Source organism: Strix aluco, chromosome 3 (genome assembly GCF_031877795.1).
Source record: "Strix aluco isolate bStrAlu1 chromosome 3, bStrAlu1.hap1, whole genome shotgun sequence".
NCBI classification, from domain to species: domain Eukaryota; kingdom Metazoa; phylum Chordata; class Aves; order Strigiformes; family Strigidae; genus Strix; species Strix aluco.
Genome location: NC_133933.1, coordinates 47,687,098 through 47,709,711, shown reverse-complemented (window position 1 = coordinate 47,709,711; position 22,614 = coordinate 47,687,098). Strand labels below are relative to the sequence as shown.

General features: G+C 38.1%; 1 protein-coding gene across 2 annotated transcripts in view; it reads right to left on the bottom strand.

Annotated features, from left to right (window-relative positions):
* Positions 1–22,533, bottom strand: part of ERO1B (endoplasmic reticulum oxidoreductase 1 beta) — a 32,325-nt gene extending 9,792 nt beyond the window's left edge. The window contains exons 1-10 of one of the 2 annotated variants that reach the window (XM_074818408.1): positions 22,192–22,533; positions 17,457–17,576; positions 12,289–12,372; positions 11,851–11,892; positions 7,363–7,445; positions 5,330–5,403; positions 2,548–2,668; positions 2,411–2,457; positions 1,269–1,280; positions 397–423 (exon numbers count right to left, since the gene is read on the bottom strand). In XM_074818408.1, the coding sequence (XP_074674509.1) occupies positions 397–423; positions 1,269–1,280; positions 2,411–2,457; positions 2,548–2,668; positions 5,330–5,403; positions 7,363–7,445; positions 11,851–11,892; positions 12,289–12,372; positions 17,457–17,576; positions 22,192–22,290 (709 nt within the window). In that variant the 5' untranslated portion in view covers positions 22,291–22,533. The remainder of the gene's footprint in view (positions 1–396; positions 424–1,268; positions 1,281–2,410; positions 2,458–2,547; positions 2,669–5,329; positions 5,404–7,362; positions 7,446–11,850; positions 11,893–12,288; positions 12,373–17,456; positions 17,577–22,191) is intronic. The other variant, XM_074818409.1, reaches the window with a different exon arrangement.
* Positions 22,534–22,614: the final 81 nt, after the last annotated feature.

Sequence of the window (22,614 nt, the reverse complement as noted above, 5' to 3'; positions counted from 1 at the left end):
TCTATTTAAATATGAATAAAAACCAAATTGCTTTGCCTACTGAACACACATTATAGTTACGTCAGTTAAAGCTGTTTTCAAATAAAAACACTTAGCTATGTTAGTAATAATCCCTACTAAATGCCTAAGATGAGCAGAAAATTCAAACACAAAACACAAACACAAATTCAAAACTTTACAAAAGATGAAACACTGAAGGGTTTAAGATGTATACCATCTAAGTGAGTAAGATTTCCAAAGACCTTCAAGAAAAAAATATTCTTTGAGTGACACTCAAAAGTTCTGCATGATTTATTAAAAAGCCTACATTACGAAAAATATTTGGGGAGATAAAAAAACCCTAAGTGTTTCTTCTAGTAAATTTAACATCATATTAACCCATCCAAGAGCCTTTACCTTCTAGCCATGTGTAGAAAGATTCTCCTGTAAATACAAAGTATATAGTTAAATGAATTAATTTTCAACATTACAGTATCTTTACATTACTATGCGTACTAACATTAGCTGCCATCTGGAGATAAAAATAAATAATTTAGCTATTAAAGTGAGAATAGGCACAGAAGTGGCTGAACTTTGAGGTTAGTTTAAATCTGTACAGGTAAGATTAGGAGAAATACAAGAATAAGCATGACTAAGCTACTCGTCAGGACATCGAGAAGTGTATGGAAGCACAAGCCTGATCATATGCACCAGTGGTGAAAGACATGATGGAGGAGTATAATTACACCTGACAGCCTTTACCTTGACTGCTACTGTCTGAAGGTTTCCTGTAGGCTTAGATCTTTTGCCTGAGCACTTTCAGTTGAATGAAAAATCCTAAAGTCTGTCTCACTGTAGGCAGACCAAATGCTTTTCCTCCCCACTTTCTCCCCACCTCCCCAAAATCAAGGACATTCAAGAAAATACAGAAAAAACTGTCCCTTTTCTTTTAAAGGATCTTATATCATTATCAAAAGGGCTCTGGAGGAGACCCAAGATTCCTTTAATTTATGTATCTCCAGTTATCTCGCTAATAACATTATCACAACACATACTCTGTTACAAGGATAAGAACCAATAACAGAACTGTATTTTGTTCTTATCCACTCCTTTCCCCTACTCTGAATGAAAGAATTATCCCAATAAAAACACTTTCTGATCAATCATCTGCATAAAAACATAACTTTCCTGCCCTCTAGTGCAACAGCAATAAAGTGAATAAATCAGATGTCCAAAACTCTTTAATGCTTACTTCATTTCTGCAAGTCAAGCAAAATAAGACAACTTACCATCATCTCCTCCTTAAGAGGGGGAAAAAAAAAAAAAAAAAATCTGTAAGCATTATAAAGATAATTTCCACAGCAGAATTGTAATGAAACACAGGCTTTACCACAAACACAGAAAAAGTGCAAGAAACCTTATTTAATCTACAAAAAAAATAGGCTACTTTCCATCCTCTTCCTCCTCCTCAACACCACCTGAGACTAAACATATTATAATAATGAAAGTCATTAGGAATTTGAAATCTTAGTAGCAGCTGCTTTACATATTCTTGAAAGCTATGTTTTAGCTTCAGAAAGATGGTTAGGAAGTCGTTGTCTTCAGTTCACATTATTCAACAATCTGACCAGTGTTCCTTTCCGAAATTCTGATCCCTGAGTTAAACTGCTCTTCCAATTCTCTTTATTTAAGTCTACCAGCAACATATTATCTCAATCTTTACAATTACTAAAAGCCATCTTGATTTTCTAATGTGTGGTGATGTTTTCTAACTCAACCTATTGATTAATAGTTAATTTTTAAGGGAAATGAGACACACTGACAGGGGAAAGCCGATTCATTTGGAACACCGGGTTATAGTTTTCAACTTAAATTTGAAAACTTAAAACTCAAGTCACTGGCGTTTTTTTTTTTTTAACATTCTTGAAGATAACTGAGCCTTCCTAAGTATCCACTCTTTCTTAAAATAATACAATTATTTGTACATTTGTAATACACTAAACATTATGGATGGAAAATGTACAGCTTCATTACAGTAGAATGACTACGAGCTAAAGTGATTAAATTAAACGATCTATAAAAAAACAAAACACGAGAAGAATACAAGAGTGCTGAAATTTTTGTCGAACTTTAACTCATTCCCATCCACATTAGAAAATTACTGTGACACACACTTACTAAACAGTTTGAGAGTGACCGTAGTTTTCATGTTAGCTCCCTGACATTATTAAGGCTATTCATATGCATATGTAGGTAATCAAGTATCACAAACCTTAGTCTAAATATTGAAAATGGACAGCTACTTCTACAGAAGAAATTAAAAAAGCAGAAAGCATACCTACAGACTGAAGATTACCATTTGTATCACTTGTACTGCAATAGTCACTATGTTAAAAGAACTGCATTAGAAAATAAAACAGGGAAGACCCACCCCTACTAGGCGCCAGTGGATTTAAAGGACGATAGACAGATCGAGGCCTAGAAAACAAGTTAGAAAACACAAAAATCAGTTTTAAACTAAATTGAAATGCAAGTATAAGAAATAGGCTTCCTCTCCCTCCCAATTACTTGAAGCAGTTTTCTTCGTAGATGCTGTTCCACACTCTCCAAGCAGAAGGCCCCTTGTATCCAGTGTAACGTTCTGGATTCAGCAGCAAATCCACGTACTGTGCATCTGGAGACCTCTCATCTGAATAGGAAAGCTTTTGTTACACATTCTAACTAATGAGTTTAAAAAGACTTAATTTTTAAAAAGTCACACAGAATTAAGTATCAATAAGAGGTCTCATGTAATACTATTCTGTGTTCTAGTTGGATTACAAACACCTTGTACATAAAAATACAGCAATATACACAGTAAATAGAAAGCTCAAAAGTATATAATTTATACCAAAGTCTCTCATGTAGCCATAATTTCTACAATGTCTGAACACCTATGTGGCTTCTTCAACTCTACCATAAACACTTGTCATGCAATGTGTTCTCTCGCCCTATGCTAAGATATAAACAGTGTTTACAGTGTTTTGTTTTAAATAGATTTCAAACTCAGGATTTATTTGTCCAGCAGTAACTGGGGGGGGGGGGGGGGGAGTTGCTTATTTGAAATGGGTATACTGCTACAGGGCCTTCTTAATAAAGACAAGGTCAAAGAAGTGCATCCTGTAGTTGGTACATATTGTATATTTATTAGCTAAATCCCTTCTGCCAGTATACAAGGGTATCTGGGGAAAAAAGTCTGGATCACATTGCTTAACTGAACAAACTTTCAGCATATTGCAGAATGCTCTGTTGGTTATGGCAAGAAACATGTTATTTAAGTGGCATTTCAACAAGTTATACCCTCTAAAGTTCACTACAAATTTAGGCAACATATCCAAAGAAAACTGTGAAACAGTACTCTCTCTGCTTAAAAACTTGGTATGAATAGAAACATAACTTTCGAGCTACAACCAGTAAAAAGCAGGAAGAATTCCCTCCTTTTTGAAATTATAGGTCAAGAGTGACTCGTGCTTAAAAAAAACCTTACATACAAGCCAAGCCAGTAGTCTAGAGACTTATTGATAGGTATAGGCCAAGCAGTGCCACTATTTCCTCAGATGTCGAAAAAAACCACAGAAACAGAGAGTGAAAACTGCTCTAAAAAGAAGAGATGATTCTGCACGAGCAGTTAAGCATCACTTCAGCAGTAGTAGCATAAACAAATCAAAAAGAGACAGACACAAGACGCACAACAACACAGTGAGTGCCAGATGAGACAAAGTGAAATTACAGGTTTATTTATTTCTTTGACAGCATGGCTAACCTAAGCAGTTCCTATACTTCCTAGTCATTTCACATCTCTAATTTTTCTTCTCATTATCCACATACACAGTCTATGGGGCAGTGCAACAGAAAGATGGAAAGCTGACCTGGGTTATGAAGTTTTTTTCAGCTAGATCAATTCCCTTATCTAGTTTATCATTAAGCCCAACAAAAAGCAAGTAAAAAGTAAAACTGATGATATGGCTTTGTGCTACAGTTGAGCACTCTTACATTGACTCTCACCACAAGGAAGAGAGGAGAAGAAGAGAACAAGAGTTTGTACCTCCTTCTGTCACTCCCAGAAGTTATCTTCTCTCACCTCTCCCTGCTCCAGCTCACAAACTCACCTGATAAGCCAGTTCATCACAACAATCTGGGAGATAGGAGGGAGATGCCAACTTATTTTCCCGCTATTCAAGTTGAATCAGCTTACCATGCAGAAAGATGCATGCCAGAGCCAGTGCCAGTGCAAAAGCACTGGAAGAACACAGCTGGGGGCAGTACATCCTCCTTCAGCAGGGCATGATGTAAGGAGAAATCGAGGTAGAATCAGGAACTACTTAAGTTAGTATTACTTCTAAATGAAATACTCCTAAACTGCACCTTTCCCTATTGAGTCCTCTTAAAAATCTAAGTAGGTAGCTTGAAGATAGCAGAGACAACAGCAGCTTACGGTATGTAACAGTTCAGATCTACAGTAATGCTCACTATTTACTACAGAAACAGCTTATACAGAAAATTTTCACATATAAGATGCAGCAGAAGTGCTGAAAGAGAACCACAGTTGGTAAGTCCACTACAGCTGCTGCTTTCTCAAGTGACATAAAACATTAGCCTAAAGGTAGATTAAAACATCTTGCATTATGCCCTAAGTCTTCATAGCATAGAGAGCCTTCTAAGCTATTTATTAAAAAGCCCTTTAGCAGTCATTCCTGAACTTGGCAATTCTCATGTTTATCTGAAAAAAACATTCCTTTGAGCTTTGAAAGTTACAAGCAAACAAAAAGACTCATATATGTCAAGCAGAGGGAAGACACAATCTAGTATCTTAATGGTTTAACCATAAGAAAGTCCTTAGAAATAAGGGTGAATTTAGCGCAGAGATCATTTGGAAGCACAGCAAGGCTGGAAGAGGAACAAACTCAGTCCAAGCAGACAGTAGAATAGCAACAAAAATAATACAGTAGTAGGAAACTGAATCAGCTGCAAGTAATTTGTCTTATATTTGTGCTATATGCAACTCTTGTGAGAAGCTTTTTAAAAAAATATATGCTAACCCCCTCCCATTTACGTTTTTTTTTTATTTCCATAAAAGTCTCCTGTTCCCTATACTAACAGGAGGTAACAGTGAATGTGCGTTGTGTAGACTACCAAATGCTTCTTGTCAAAAATTGCATTCTTTGCATTTAAGATATGAACTGTCATATCTCCATTTAGCACAAAATTAAAACTTTCTAAAAATGGTTATTTGCAGAGAAACTATAATATTTTGTGGTTTTTAAGAGACAGCAAATAAAACAAACACTCTGAAAAAGCTTAAACATTTTACCATCAAGTTCACAAAAATGATCCTGTGAATCATCGTATCTTGCCCAGTCAATGAAAGCCTCCTTACTTTGGTTACTGAAGGGAAAAAAATACATTTGATTTTACACTTTTAAATAAACAACATCAGTAAGAGCTACCGAAAGAAACACAATCCACATATAGCAGTTGAAACTGAATTCTGAATTACTGTATCTGAAACGCAGGAATATGTGAGTTACCACTTGTTAGCTCCACAGAGATTCAAGCAGGCATCCACTGCAATACTTATAAAGTTGTCTTGATGTTAAGACAGCAAGAAAGATTTCACCAGCATTATTTGAACAAACTGTGCAGCGGCAGTGACTTCTCCTCCTTCAGTAAGAGCTTGGTAAAATACTTTCATAGCATACATTTTTAACACTTCTCAAAGTACCACTTTAGCAGCTGTCATTTGGAGGGGGGGGAGGAATCATCATATTTTGATAACCTGTACTTTTAATGACATCTACAATAGCTAGGCTTGCTTTTTAGCGGGAGACCAGATGTCTAAACACTCCTTCCAAGCTAAATTACTCTAAGAATATGATTTGACTTAAGCCTTTTAAATAATAATGGTATTCCACTCAGCCTAGCACTTTCAAAGGTGTACTGTACCAGAGAGACAAGTACTTTGAAGTTCCCACACTACGAAACACAGTGCCAAAATCTGAATGCTCTCTTCTGCGCATATGTGCAGCACAGAACTACTTATGCCACACTACTGACAGCAAAATGTAAGCAAAGGTAAGACTGGAAACTCTGCTCTTGGGTAAAGTACCTTGAAATAATGAAAACTATTCCGTTTGATCAAATCAGTACTAGCTCAATTCTACAAACAGAGGCAATTCTGTAACAAAATGCATTTCTAACCTTCTGCCAAATCAGAATAGGAGACTTTATACTTGGCATTAGGTGAGGAACTTCTCCAGTAATTACTAGCAAGCCAGATTTGATAATCACAAGAAATACAGTTGATAAAGGAAAATAACCCAAACCTGTGAGGATGATGCACTGCTAGGTAGAGAACAAGGCGGTTTGCCTAAAATGCACATACTCTTCCCACACTTGCAGGATTAATTACCTGCCCTCTCTCAACTTCAATCATCTATCCTGCTCTCACAAAAGGCATTCTCTTTAGCTCTCCTTATGTGTACTCAATTTCATATTCTTTTGCCCTGCAAGACTGAGAGAAATGTAACAGTTTCTTATTTCCCCTTTAAAAACCTTGGATAAGGGTTCTACCCGGTTTGGTTTAAAACACCACACACCAGGCAGAAGCAGTTGCTTTTTTGTAGCAGTCCCATTTTCCTCAGATGACAGAAAAGAGTTTCAACATCTCTTATCAGGTAGAACAGCTGAAATCTGTGGCCAAAGACACCACATCTCCCCAACAAATGCAAAGAACTAATTTTTCTATTTTTACTTTTTAAAGGTAGACAATCTAGTAGAATGCAAGTTTTTCTAAGTGCTGTTCCACACACTTTGCTACTCAGGGGCAACACCATCCTGTGGAATTCCTCCCACCCAACCTTGACTGTGCCATACAATAAGCAAGATCAGGGAATTGATCCAAGCCAAAAATAACTTTGCCAACAACAAAAGTAACTCACAAGCTCCCTGATGTAGTTCACTGAATGATCACAAACAAGCACGTCAGTGTAACAGAGGGACAGAGCGGGACAGAATCCCTTAACCCAGCACAGCCATCAAGAACAAAGACTGATACTGGTAAAAAGTAGAAAAAAAGCTGGGTTTATTTGCAAGTTTCCTCCGATTCTTGATGCTGTAAGATACCTCTTTCAAAGCGTACTTTTTTTTTTTTTAAAAAAAAAAAGAAAGTCTGCTTATCACTTAATACCTTTACCTTCAAATATTCTTGCATCATTTCACATTTACTTTCTAATGGGGTATGGAAAGAATGAAGAACAAAAACCAGTACATTGCAAAAACAACATCGACAAAATGAAATGTTCCTTTGTTACTCTTTTTGTACTATTGTTGTAAATCGCAGCATACCTTAAGGTACTGTTAACTGCTCCCAGTTTGTTAGCTTGCTCACAGTCTTCCAATTCTTTGGAATTATTTGCTGCTTTTGAATACTGTAAGAGAGTTAATATTTAATATACAAATGAAACAGCTAAAATTCTCTGAGAATAGGTGCTTCTAGGTTTAGCAGTGAATCGGCTAGTATCAGGGAAAATTCTCAGATTCTAGAAGCAGTAAGTAATTCTAGAACATTTCTTATTTCTATTTTTCTTCACCTAATTTCATCAGGCCAGTTTCGATATGTGGATTTAACTACCACAGAAAATTCAGCTAAATAGGTTAAAATGCTTTGCTTTTTTGGTTTTGTTTGTTTGTTTAAAATAAATGGAGTTCTGAAGTGTTTCAGATACTTATTTACATTCTTGTAAAAGGACCTTGGAAGACAAGCAGTGTCATACCTATAAACATACCTTGTATTTTGCAAGCATAATCATACCCCAACTTTCATTGGTCATTTCAGTAGGAAAATGTATCAAGTTTTGGTCATTTTCCCCTCATGTTTCATTTAATCCTATTCACTGGCATGCTTTAGATGTGCACAGGTCTGAAAGAGAGGCTTTTCAAGTTGAACTGACATTTTAATTACATTAAAGCCAGAATTGAAGTATTTAAGCTGAACTCTGATTCCACATTATTTTTTAAAAAAGTAAACTACTAAAATAGACTTACTATTAGAATACTTCTACGGAAAATATTTGAAGAATTAAAGATTAAATTCCACTATTCTACAATAATACGGTCATGTCAGCAGGGAATTTATTGTTTGTCAGCTTAAAGCTCAAAAAACCCCTCGTAACAGTTTTAGAACATAATAGATAGTATCTGTCCTCTCAAAAGATAAACAAAACCCAATTTCCTCTTTTTGGGGGTTTTGGGGTTGGGGTTTTTTTTGCGTGTGTGTGCTTGCAGACTGGGCCTTAAGTTTACACAGATTTCTACCTTATCACAGTCCTTAAGAAATACAGAAATTGATTTAATGTTTAGTAACCAATAGCTTATATAAAGCTACACTGCTGGCTTCCCTTCACTTCAGGGCACATAATGACATGAAGGATTACTACCCCAAAACCAGCTCAAAATAAAAACACAAGCTAAAGGCTTTGGTCAACCCTTCAGAAATAGCAAATAATAATTTGATAGATTTTAAAAGAAAGAAAATAGTTTATTTCTGAGGACAGACTTGTGGTCAAGATGCCAGAGGCAAAGTACCACCACAATACGTATCACAATACTTCTCAAAAAAGGATTTAATTAAAACTGTTCAGATGAGTAAGCAAAATGACTTGCTTTAAAAATGCATTTGCCAGAATCAATACAAGAAAAAAAAAAAATAGCAGAACCTATTGAGGACCAAAGAAATGAAGGAGATTAAAAACCCCAAATAATTTAAACCTCGTTAGGGGCTCTGCCCGTAACAAATATTTACTCTAGAAGGAACTTCTCACTCAATTTTCTTGGATTTGCCAGTTGTGGGGGCTCATTCTTCAGCATCATATGGATGTTAAATGAAAAATCTGAACAAGGAATGGATCTGACCTAGAATGAAACAGATACTGCTGATGAAGTAACATACTGAGATGCTGAAGTAAACATTCTGCATGCCTGGAGTTGCAAACCAATCCCTACCCTGAAGTGAAAAAAATTATTGCCAAGAACATAAATCTAAATTTAAGGTTTCAAACAGAATGAACATTCAAGTCTCAAAACAGGTTTCCAGGCTTCACTACTGTCCAGGGTTTGACAGTAACAGCTATTGGATCAGTGCTCTGTGACCTAGATCAGGATAAAGTGTCTCTTCCTCCCAAAGCAGGATCTCCTAAGAGCAGCTTCCAGGAGAAAACGAAAATAAGTGGGCAGGAAGTAAAATAATAAATTAAATGTTGTAATCTTAAGTTACTGCATCCTGTTCCTTGCTTCAAAGACTCATACAGCAGTTCTTTAATATCTAGCCCCCCAAAATGTGATTACAGCTCAAATGAAACAAGACTACAGAAAGGGAAACTACTTTGTGCCTCTCCAGCACCGTTACAAAAAGCTTACATTGGTGCCAAGAATTAAAAAGAGATCCTCTATTGCTAACTGCACTTCTGTGGGGAAGTTGCACAAGTGTAACCCTGGTCTTTGTGGGTAGATGAGCTTTCAAAAGAAGAACTGTTCTCTCCATGGTTCAGCAAACAAACAAAAAAATGCCCCAGGAAAGCCTAAATCAAGCTAGAAGTTTACAAGCTCATCTACATTAGGAGAAAAGGGCAATAGGAAACTGCACAGAAGCCAAGCACTTAGACCACAGAAAACTTCTCCACAGGATTCTACCCTGAGTATATCTACTCAAGAGATTATAGCTCTCATGATTAAAATGATGCCTTTGGTTGTTTTCACCTTTCCAAGGCAGACACTATCAGGATGAAAGACAGCAACTGGACAGGTATGTCCACAGAGGAAAACACCTTTTTTTTTTTTTCTTTAAACCAACATTTTAAGGATAATCCACAAGACGCAGGGCTTTCTCAAATGGACCAAGCACAGACTAATAGCACAGTACTTGCAGAGTCCTTGAAACAGAACATTCATACTAAAATGAGTTTGATGTTTCCTTAAAAAGGATATTAAATGAGATTGTCAATTTTTAATTGGGTCTAAGAAAGATCTTTAACTGAATCATAAGTAGTAAGAAAATGGTGTAGGTAAGACTTATGTCAGTCCTGATGACAATTTTCCTGCAGAAATACTTCATTTTCTGACAAAGCAGCAGCAGATATTAGTGCCTTTGTTCTACTACAGATTAAAGGTGCAGAATTGCCCAACTTTCAGTACTGTAGTTGGTTGCAACAATCTACAAGGCAATTCAAAGGAAAAAACTGTAGCAAATACACCAGCAAATATACCAGTTTCATTACTGTGGTGAAAGCAAAAGGTAGCTGATCATTCACTTCCAAAATCCAATTCAGTATGCTCATGTGAAGTATCTTAAGAACAGCATACTCTTTGGCTACTAATTAACATCTTACTTATGGGTCTCAAGATTAATCAGTCAGGAAGCTCAAATGCCTACTAAAAGAATCCTTTCTAAAACAGTCTTTAAAGTCTTAAAATACCTCTTTAGGAGGCATTACGGTACTCCAGGAGTCAGTTTCTCTACAATGAAGCTTGGAAGCGAACAGAGTCACTGAAACAGAGGACAGACAACAGATTATCCAGCTAAAACCCAAGATCTTCTGCCCAGAGATAGTGCCAAAGTTTTCTGAGAATGACTACTGCTGCTAATGCTGAAATGGTGAATGACTGACATTTAAAGTCATGTCAGTGAGAAAGATGTTTCTTCTCTGATCACCAGAAACCTTTAAATGAAGAGGCACACTTTACTTCAGAGTGAGCTTAACAATATACATATAAACAGGAGACAAGACTTCCTCTTGAGCTGAAGTTTGGACAGACTCGCCTGCAGTGTTCATGACAGCAGGATACAGAAGTCATCAATTCATGATGAAGTATTCCTCTCAGCTATCGTTGCTAATCTCTCTTGGTGTAAAGTCTAAACTTAATGCCAGTGGTCATTTATGGTATGGTGAACTACACTGAGGTAAGGCAAGCAGCAACTACAGCTGCCCAATGAGGCGGAAAGTACTGGGAAGGATGGAGATACAGTAGTTAAGCAAGAGTCAGTGTAAGTCTACAACACAGCGAAGGCACTCAACAGGAAGATCTCTCACTAGGGCACCTTTATCCCATTAACTGCTAAAATCCTCACTCTTGGGCACTGTATTTGGGATCCGGGGGTTGGGGAGGGTTGTTTGTCTTTCTGCTCTGACCTCTTTTTTAGGCGTATATACCCTCTTTACTTTTTTGGCTTTTCTAAGATCACTTGGTGATCTAGGAAGGATGGCTTGGAGAGAAGCAACCAAAAGCCAACAGCACACACTGACTACTTAAGCCTGTGCTGACCACTTTAGCCTAAATTGTCTTTAGACTAATGACCAAATCATCTTTAGACTAATGACCTGCTCAAGATTAGACATGGCAAAACTACATGTAATCATTCAGGTTCTTTAACATTAAGAGGCTGTGGTTATATATGATTCTTACAAAAGACTGCACTGCTACTGCATCTGTGCATAAGCCCATGGCTTTATAGAAGGTGGCCCATACTCAGAAATGAACAAAGAATTTTGCATCTGGCATTCTGTGGCCACATACTGATGTCCCTGGTCATTCATTGATTCAGTCTGCACCAGGTCTCAAGCTATGACAGGCTCAGAATGACATGACAGTACCAGCTATATCGGAAACACTATTACACTATAAAAGTAGAAATGTAACACCACATACAGGAACTGATCAATTATGGTAACAATTTCATCACTATGCCAAGACTGAAGGTTTGTAATAAAGTCACACAGCTACTGCAATGTTAAGATTAAAAAAAAACAGAAAGAAGTTGGAAAATAAATTACTACTTACTTTATTAGAGCTCCCAGCCTTAATTCCAACAGGTATTTTGCTCTAAAAGCAAAAAATAGATCACAGTTTTTACACTGTTCACAGAAATGATTATGCTTGATTAAAATCTACAAATTAAGTATCACTCCTACAGTAGTCAAAGCAAATTTGTTTTTAAATAATTAACTTGCTCCTTTACCTTCTCAACATGTCATATCCAAAACAGTGCTAGAGCTTAGAAGAGACTTAAAGTTATTTGTTTTACTGGTAAAATGACTAAGACCTTAAAATACTTTGGTTATATTTCTATTTTTGAAATGGAAAATAATTTTATTGTCTCCCTTTTACTTATATTTAAGTTCTCATTAGTAAATATTGTTAGTATAGTTTTAGTCACTGCAAATTAGCGAACTTTTTAACCAAATAACCTTTTTCTATTTTATATTATTTGATCCATACCTCAGGACAAGGCTCTACATGACAATCTTTGATAGAACAATGGCCGTCATCAGCCCAAAATGGGCATGGTCTCTTTAGGTTGACCTAAACACACAAAAACAAAAGTTCACAATCAATATTTACATAAGGCAATTTTAAAAGAAAGAGTTCTCAGTATCAGGAAATCCTTTCAAATTAAAGGAGAGGATACAAGGAAAAAGGGTTAAATTTAGTAATTTTAAGTTTGGGGGCGTTCGCGAAGGTTTGGTTGGTCGGTTGAACTACTCTCCCTCTGAGTATATAAGCTGAAGCTTGCTGCAGTGGAATTGTTGGTGATAATGGTCTCCAGTGGACACAAACACATCTTATATTAAAGCACAAATTAAATCTCTCACCACTAATATAACTTCAAAGCCATAAATAAACTACTAAAAAGAAGGCACATCAGACATATGCAGCTCTAAAATGGTTACAGTCAGTTGTACATGTACTATACTGATCAAGAAAATACATTTCATAGAACGGTTTGGGTTGGAAGGGACCTTAAAGATCATCTAGTTTCAACCCCCCTGCCATGGGCAGGGGCATCTTCTACTAGACCACATTGCTCAAAGTCCCATCCAACCTGGCCTTGAACACTGCCAGGGAGGGGGCAGCCACAGCCTCTCTGGGCAACCTGTTCCCATGCCTGACCACCCTCACAGTAAAGAATTTCTTCCTTACATCTAATCTAAATCTACCCTCTTTCAGTTTAAAGCCATTACCCCTCATCCTATCACTACACTCCCTGATAAAGAGTCCCTCCCCACCTTTCCTGTAGGCTCCCTTTAAGTACTGGAAGGCCGCTATAAGGTCTCCCCAGAGCCTTCTCTTCTCCAGGCTGAACAACCCCAACTCTCTCAGCCTGTCCTCACAGGGGAGGTGCTCCAGCCCCCTGATCATCTTCGTGGCCTCCTCTGGACCCACTCAAGCGGGTACATGTCCTTCTTATGCTGGGGGTCCCAGAGCAGATTTGATGGAGGACAGACTAGTGCACAAGTTTACTAATTCAAGTAGGTGCTTGGATGATTTCAGATTTCAAGCAATAAAACCAGGCAATCATTACTACACATCATAGCTAGTCAAGGAAGAACGAGTATCATAATGGTCTCAAATTAGACAGCTGATAGGGTACAAATATGAATAATGAAGAGAACATTCAGAAACATTACCAGCAAATCCTGTGATGACTAGTGCTCCTATTTGTCATCAAATGGCACAATAAAGGCATACATACATTAGTATACATACATTAGTATACCCTACACATGGCAAGAGATTCAAACACTTCACTACACTTCACTTGGTTTGTCAACGTAAAAGTCAGTAAAGAAAAAACAAAACCCAGTTTTCCTTTACATCGGCCTTATACATACTAACAAACATTAGTGATAAAAAACACTTTGACCTCACTCATCACTCCTAAACTGAAGACTACAGACTAAAGGTTCTCCTGCATGAACAACCAGAAACATTGCAGAAGTGCAGAAGAATCTTTGAAATCTAACATTACAAACAAAATACAAAACATTCATTCTCAGCAGCAACTACTATTTTCAGATAAAAAAATCAGTTTTAAAACTTTCAAATAAAAAAACCACCACAGACATGGAAAACAAAAGTTACCTCTATTCTTTTACTTTGTGTTCCTTTAGCACTGCTTGTACTAGTTTTCTTCTGTTGATAAATACTATTCAATCAAGACATTTGACTGAAGTCACTACTTATATCCAACAAACTAAGTCTTGAATGATTTGATGCATCACTTCTTACTTGAAACTGCTGCAGATACTGAATTTGATTCTGTAGTCAGACACAGCAAAAGTTATATAAAACGCACTGTAAAATGAAGCTTAATACCCCAAGGATGGCATCAGGCCCTAGAGCAGTTTCAACACAAAAATTTAAGAATTATAAATGTGCTTACAGGAATTACTGAAATCTATAAATCTTAAGTCAGAAAACTAATCCTTATGCTATCTTATGGAAAAGAATACCTACAAGCTGTACAGTAAATTAATAGTTCACACACTATCAAGAACAGTGGTTTTGTTATACCTAATAGGTTAGAAGATTGAGACCAAACATCATTTTAGTCTTCAGTAAAACACGTAGGAACATTTTTCTAGTTCATGTAGTTTATAACCTACACTTTCACTTTACATAAGGAGAAACAGACAGGAAACAGCATAAACATCTAGTACAGTAGTGTCAGAGCAGCCCCTCTGGCAAAGAACTGGCAACTGATCTCAAATGTCCTGTCTGTTCTGTCTGAAGAAAAACTCTTCAAATGTTCTATCAATACCACAAAAGATCCCCAAAGAGGAAAACTTGCTCAACTGCCCTTTAATATACTGAATTCCTCTACCAAACCTTTCAGCAAGTAAGTTCTTTCTGTATTTTCAAAACACGCATACAAAGTTAACTGCTATATAACATATGAAGGAAAGACTGCTTTCCAGGTTCCCATTTTCATGTACTTATTCAGCACGACTGGGAATTATTAATTCAGCGTTAAAATGTTAAAGAGATTCCTCAGTCAAAAAAAAACCTAACGACATTAAGCAGATGGTATGACTTCTTGGGAGTGATGACAACTATCTTCTAGTCACAGTTCAAGCCATGCTAGCACAGATACATTAAAAGCAGAGATTTTAGGTTGCTCCCCACCCCCCCAATTTCCTCTATTCAATCCAGAATCCACATTCCAATTCCTCTATTCAATCCACAAACACCATCCCTAGAAAAAAAATACATAAAATTTTAGAATCTTTCATACCTGTTCACTCACCATCTTTTTTTAAATAAAGCACAAAAAAAGTGTTACATTTTACATCACCTTCACAGTAAGACCTATTATCTAAAACATGTCCCTCCCACAATTTCTACCAAAAAATCCAACCAGCTAACATAGTTAGACTACAACCTTCTTCAAAGTAAACTAACAATAAAAACCACTAACACTTAGGAAGACGAAAATAACTAGGCAGCCACCGTTCTTACACATAGGAACACTGTAAATAAAAGAACACTGCTGTCTAAACTGCAGATTAATTAGAAAAAAAACACCTGCAAATCAAGATATACTAGTCCCAGAATGATCCAAGAGTGCTAAAAACCAGCGTGCGCACACACTTCTGAGACAAACTGAGCCTGTATAGCACTTGTACTTTAATCAATACCAAACATGCACTGACTACACAGAACATCCTTCTACTTTCTTCAGGGTCTGAAATATTAGATTTCATTATTATTGTTTACAGTATTATTCAATACTTGCCACAGATTAAAAGCTAGATTCCTTATCATGAAGCTTCTATAGTCTGTGTGCTTTGATGCATAAAACTATACAGAGACAAAATTTCTTATTGCTTTATTTCTTTTATTGAGAAGTGTTGCACTATCTAGAAACCACCTAGCACAATTTCAGCAAGACTTTAAAAAGAAAGTTTTCTTCAGCCTTTAAACTAGCTAGTCCATTCAGTATTATACATTAATGTGTGAGTTCTTTTATGGCTGTTGAACTAGTAACACAGTGGGAATACTGTGACCGTAGTTACAGAAGTTCATGATCCAAATTCCTATTAGAAATTAAATTACTTCAGAGTAGGAGTGTTTTCACTCCCAGACAAGTATACTCCCCCTATGTTTATTCAGTATTTAGCTACACTGTAGTTGACCTAGATGATCACTGTCTTCCCTCACAATTTCCACATCCATCTATGTGCTTAACAGCACTTCCATGATTCTGTGCAGGGATATAAAAAAAACTCTGTTGCTTATTCAGAGGGCAAAGGGGAAAGACATTCCGACTTACTTATTCAGTTTGTTCAACACAAATTCTTCCCTGCCACACCTGGAAATACTAAATAATCCGTGGTGATGGGCAGACTGCACACTGGCCCTTGTAACTGCCCATCTATTAGGAAGATCAGTATGAAAGATGAGGTAGGATTGCAACACACCATTAAAGTATGATCTGCGGAACTGCTAGTGAAATTAAGATTAGCTCTAAATTTGCAGGATGAAATTACTGTTGTATAAAACCTTGTATACCTGTTGCTCCTCCTCTTCAAATACTTTTTGTATCTTTCTGTGGCCTCTGGAGAATCTAATTACTACTATGTGATGTATTATCACCGAAGTTGCACATACCTTGTTTCTCCTGAAGAGTGAAGTTAGAACTGTATCATGTAGCAGGAGGAGATTCAGGGTGAAGTTACACATTACTGCTTACTCAGACTAGAAAGGGAAGATTCTAGTTTTTTTTCTCCTTCCTCACATTCATAACCCCATCTTGCATGAGTTTAATACTTGTCTGATTCCAGATCAGCTACATAACTTGCTATGTCCTGGGGAAAAAAACCCAAAACAGCCAACCACCAAACCCAAACATCCAAACTAAAAATCTACCAGGTTAGAGATGCGTTGGCCTAAAGTGCAGACAAGCCCAAGAGCTAAAAGTAGGAAAGAGGCAGGACAGTCTGCCCTAAAGGAGCATAGCCTCCTTTTTCCAGAGGCAGGCAACCCTCTGATCAGCTCAGTCAAAATGCAAACTCATTCTCAAGTTAAGCATATCTGAAAACAGAAGTATTAGGCTTCAAAGTCTTATTTTGCTCATCAGATTCTAATACGTTGAAAAAAAATGTTAAGAATTTTAAAAATGGGATATTACATACTACTTGAAAATTGAGTAGTTTTACCTATTTTTCAAAGGAATAAAGGTTCTCTGAATAGCAAACACTAAAATCAGAACTAAGACAGCAACTTATAAGAAAAGGAAATCATTGCAATATTTCCATTTCAAATTGCACACATTTCTTAGAAGACAAGTACTGCACTGTCAGAAAGTTGCTAATATATAATCCTTTTCTAGATGCAGCAATACAAAGATATTACCTTTAAAATTACCACTTCCCAGTTGAATGAAAGCAGTCATGATTTACTGTCACTAACTCCAGGATTAACACAGCAAACATGACTTATTACCAACACAACTGTCAGGGACTGAAAATCTGCTACAACCAAATTAAAGAGCTGTGCGCTCCTAAAAGACAACTTAATATAGACAAGTTGGTTTGATATGTAATCCTTCCTATATTTTCTGGATTTTATTTAAATTATTCAGGAAAGTACCATTCTAATTGTACCTTGTAATATCTGAAGTAATCACGTTCTTGCAGTTTCTGTATTTTGGGGAAGATCTTGAAAGTATTGAAGTCATCGATGCTTTCTATGTCACATAAACAATCATCCAGGACTCCTGTGAGCTATTAAAAAATACATTAAAATTTATTTTTAATCAAGAAATGCAATATTAATTACAGAAAAATCCTCTAAAGAGAAAAAGATGGCAGTCAAAAGAAGTACTAGTGAAATGCAGTTCCATAGCAAATAATTTATTTCTCATCATTAAAATACTCTACAACATACCTTACTAAGAATTAGAAAATAACAAACCTTAGCACTTTTTCCGAGCTTAAGTCCACGTCCAAACACAATGCTGAATCAATGCTAGCCAGTTTAACACTTTCAGCCCTGAAATTTGTTGACAGATTCAGCATATAAAACTTTCTGCAGAATGAGCAGCAAGATTTTTCCAAACTATGAATACATGGTATATTAGCACACCAGAGTTGCATACCAAGTATTCTCCTACCAAACGCTCATTAGTTGAATTGCTTAAAAAAAAAATCCAGTCATGCATTGTCATCTTATTTTTCTAATTCTTCTCAAAGTGTAAGAACACTCCAGCTAGTCTCTTGAGGCATGGGAGAAAGGGGAATAGGTACTTTGGCACCCAAGAAGCTAGTAACTTCACAGTTAAATTCTACAAAGAAATACTAGGAAAAGGAGGTGCAGGCACCTGTATTGTAAGGCTGTCAATCTGTTGTGAAACTAAGTCTGAACTTTCCAGGTTCCCTCCCTCTTCTTGTGCCAGGACAGTAGCTGGTTCAAGGTACTGCACTAGCTTAAGATCACCTCTACAAAAAAGAGTGCACACAAGTGCAGAAGCGCTGCTGCCAGCACAGGAGAGGAAGGCAGGACTGTGCAAACAGCAGAGAGGACAGGCCCAACTCACTCAGCAGGCTAAGATACGGCAACACTCTTGCCGAGACCCTGACAGCACCTTAGTGAAAGGCAGAAGCCCTGAAAGTGTGATTCTATGAACATTTGTATGATAAATTTCATTAAATCTGAACTAACTACTCCTAGGCATAGCTTCTTAAACAACTACAAACATGTTTGAAAGGCCTTTCAAACATAAGTTTGAAGGCTTTAGACTGTATCTAAGGGAATGGAACCAAACACTGCTGTTAGCTACCTACTATTCTTTAGCCAGACAGGAAATTCATTGACATACATGATGGCCTCGGAAGCATATAAAATAGCAAGGCCCACACATCTTATATCTTGCATAGGCTTAGAAGAACTTCTAACTATTAAAAGGTTATGTGCAAAAGGAGACAAAAAATATTTTGTAGCTTTTTCTTCTCCACAGTTTTCACAGATGAGATTACAAAATCATCTAATCTGTTTTATGCATGATAAATCACTCCACTACTTTACAGAACAGATACTCTTATATAACCAAGCTTGATGTAAAAGTCACTAGAAACCAAATTGTAGGCTTCTGCTCTTTTATGAAGCACAAAGGAGGCCTGGAAAATGTATTTCCCCCAACTCCCTGTGAGAATAAAGAGGTGAGGGTACAGCAATAAAGCATTTAAGTAGAAAATTCACCTTATGTAGATCCTCTTTTCCTGAAGCACTAAATAGGCTGTCATAATTCTGCAGAGCAGATATGGCAATGAAGTAAAACTCATTTAGAGAAGTTACTTTACCCAAAGTCTTCCATGCTGTTATGCTTGCCTCGTTAATGTTATCTAACTTCAGACCTGGGCAAACAGCTATGAAAGAGCCTATGTGCAATTACAGGTTTTGCACAAAGCCAAGAAAGCTCACAGCCCACATGACTGCCAACTTCGAAGTCAGAAGACAAAACTAGTTATTATTGATATTTACAGAAATGAACACCCCATGCATTTTAATCTATAATGATTTCATGACAAATTTCACATTTTCTTATTGATCACACATAGGCAGAAATTAATTTTGCAGTCCTTACAGGTAACACCATGCCACAAAACAAACAGTATATTTCATCATAATATAAAAAGGCAAAAAGGTAACTCTGAACATTCTGCTCAAATATTATCAAACTGTATAAACAGAATAAACCTTGCGTGAACAGCAATAATTTATTAAGCTGAAAGCAGTAGGAAAGATCCAAGAAATTTTCTTTGGACTCAGAAGGTAAAGAGTAGAAAACTACTTTGATGACCACCTCATGAAGCTATTCACCGCTTACAAAAATATTTTTACCATCTATGCAAAACTGAAAATGCTTTTTCAGGGGAAAATGTTCCAAATAAACATGCAGTAGTTACACTCAGTGTCAAATCCCATGGAAAAATAAAAAGCTGCAATCTTTTTATTCAACTAAGATGGCAAACTAATGGAGGTCACACCTTTGCCAGATGTCTCTGATAAAATCTCTATTCTAAGAACATCTTTCAAAACACTGTACAGTTTACTTAGAACATTATGAAGTTTCAGAAGTAAACCCTCCCCAAAATCTAGAACTCTTTATTAAGATAAAAATTACTTTAGAGTAACAAGAGCAAAAGAAAATCTCCATCTCTTTCCAACAACTTTTTCAAAACTGGAACAGTTAGCTCCCTGTATACATTAAACAGCAAAATCAATGTTTCCTTGGAAGGCATGCTCTAAAATTAAACTAGGCTATATCTGTACCAAACCACAATTTACAAAATGGTTTGACAGCACACATGAAACACCAATATTGCACATCAGTGGAGCCCATTCACAGCACACTAATACAACAGCAACACAGGCTTCAAGTACGCCAGTTAGAGGTTTTTGTTATTAGTCCAGGTGTAGTATTCAGCGCTCTCACTTGTCTAATGATGGAACACTCTAAGAACATGCAGAAAATTGTTTCATATTTGTCAACACCTGATCTTCCAGTGAATTCCTTTTCGAACTGGAGACATCAAGATAACATATTGCAAGACCTACTCTGCTATTCACACAATTGGTATTATGCCTTTTTTTAACTGAACTATACTAGTTAACTTAGTCCACAAATACAAAGCTAAACTGTACTGTAAATTATCACAACTTTTATTACAATGGCCAAGTATCAAGCTTTCTTTTCATCTGGTAATTACTTTGAACTCTGTGATAAACTCTAAAAGCATTAGCCTACTATAATTTGTGTTCAAGAAGTCGTCTGACCTTGAATAGCTGCTATTTCTTCTACATGTTCAATGTGCTTATCAAAGTATTTCCATGTGTTGTCAAACCCAGTTTAGTTCTTGTACTGATATAAGAGCTGTACTGGAGATATTAAACTTCTAACTTATCTTCTCTGAGATAAATCAACCTTTCAGGAGAAAAGGTCAACATCCAACCTGCATCAATTTCTCCTTATGAAATCTGGAAAGAGAAACGTATTCAGCACTTCAACATTAAGAAAAACCTGAACCAACGCTAACAAGCAGTCTATTCATACAAACAACCTTATTAGTGTTATCAGGTTGTTGTATTTTAATTGCTTCAACAATTAGAAGACCACCTGGGATGCCTTGTTTTGTTCCTTAACGTTTTACTTTGCCATAGCTGCAGAATGAGAGAAAAGCTATAGGTAACATGACTCCAAGCATGAAGAGCTAGCTTACTTTTCCCTGCACAAGTAAAATTCTAGGTATTTAAACTCTGAATATGATATGCTAGCAATTTTATGAAACAGCAACAACCAATCTCTCTGCCAAGCCTCATAAGCAAACCATGCCAGTTTGTTAATGGCTTCTTTAAGAATACCAATTCAATTAGCAGTTAGTTACGCTAAAATAGCTGCTAAAATAAGGGATTTTTAAACTGAGAAAAGCTCAATTTACAACAAAAAAACCTGCAATAAAAGCTATCTATGCTATCTAGTCACTGCCTTGGATGGTCACTTACAAAACAGCACATTGTATAAAGCAGATATTTAGAAAATATAAGAAAAATAATAATCAGATGCAGAAGACACACTTCATTGCACGTGGACATCGTACTTCCCTATAAACTCGCTCTAATGTCTTTGGCCCAGGTGGAATCTTTCCCTACTTGCCACCAGCTTATTTCAGTCACAGTCATACTGCTGAATAGCAAACTCGCAACTACAGGCACTTGTCCTTCTGAAGCTATGAAGGCAGTTTACTGAAAAAAGGAGCATTCTCATCCTTCTCCGTAACATGGTCAAACAGACACGACCTAAACGCAAGCCAATCCTGATATTACCATTCAAATATACGGTTTCTGATAGACTTCGTAAGGACACCGAAGTTTCTGCCTAAAGCCAAGGGTACGATCCAACCCAGAGCTCCTCAAGACAACACCCCACGGGCAGCAAGCAGTGTTACCTGGATTAAACAGTAGTTGGACCGTTACATAAGGGTACTACCCGTAGTTCCCAGGCCAACCAACTTCTCCCCTCACTGTAGCAGCGGGGCCCCTCAGACCGGAGGCACCCAACGGCCCGGCCCCGGGCCGGATCCCAGCAAGTAGCAACTGCAGGGTAGCGGACAGGCAGGACGTGGGCTGCGGACTTCAGCGAGGGCCCCCCAGACTTGTCCGCCGGCGAAGCTGCACAAGACATGGCCCGAAGCCGCCCTCTCCCCCACGCCCCTCCGGAGCGCCCTCAGCGCCTCCTCCAGTCCGAGACAGGCAGGACCTCTGCTCCCCTTCCCCTCAGTCCACGCAGCAGTGGGGCAGCCTGCCCGGCCCCGCACCGCCCCACCCGCCGCTGGCTCCTACCTGGGCCTCCGCTGTCAGGACGCAGCTGAGCACCGCCACCAGCCGCGCTGCCAACCGCGCCCTCGCCGCTGCTCTCCGGACGGCACCGCCGCCGCTCATGCTGCCGCCGCCGCTCCGCCCGCCGCGGCTGACAGGGGAGGGCGGCCCTCGCCCCGCCGCGCCGCGCCGCGCAGCAGCCGCCGCCGCCACAGGAAGGAGAGGGACGAACCGAGGGTCGGCGGCGGTGGCAGCGTCTCCTCCCGTCGGGCGAGGGCGCCGCGCTCACCTTAACCTGCCCGCGCGCGGCTGCTGCCGCCGCCGCCGCCACAGCACCGCCGCGCGCACCCCGTCCTCTCACGCAGCCGCCGCCGCCCGCCCAAGCGCCCGCTCCTCCGGCAGCCGCGCGGCATCCCGGGAGCTGTAGTCCGCGCGCGCAACCCCCGG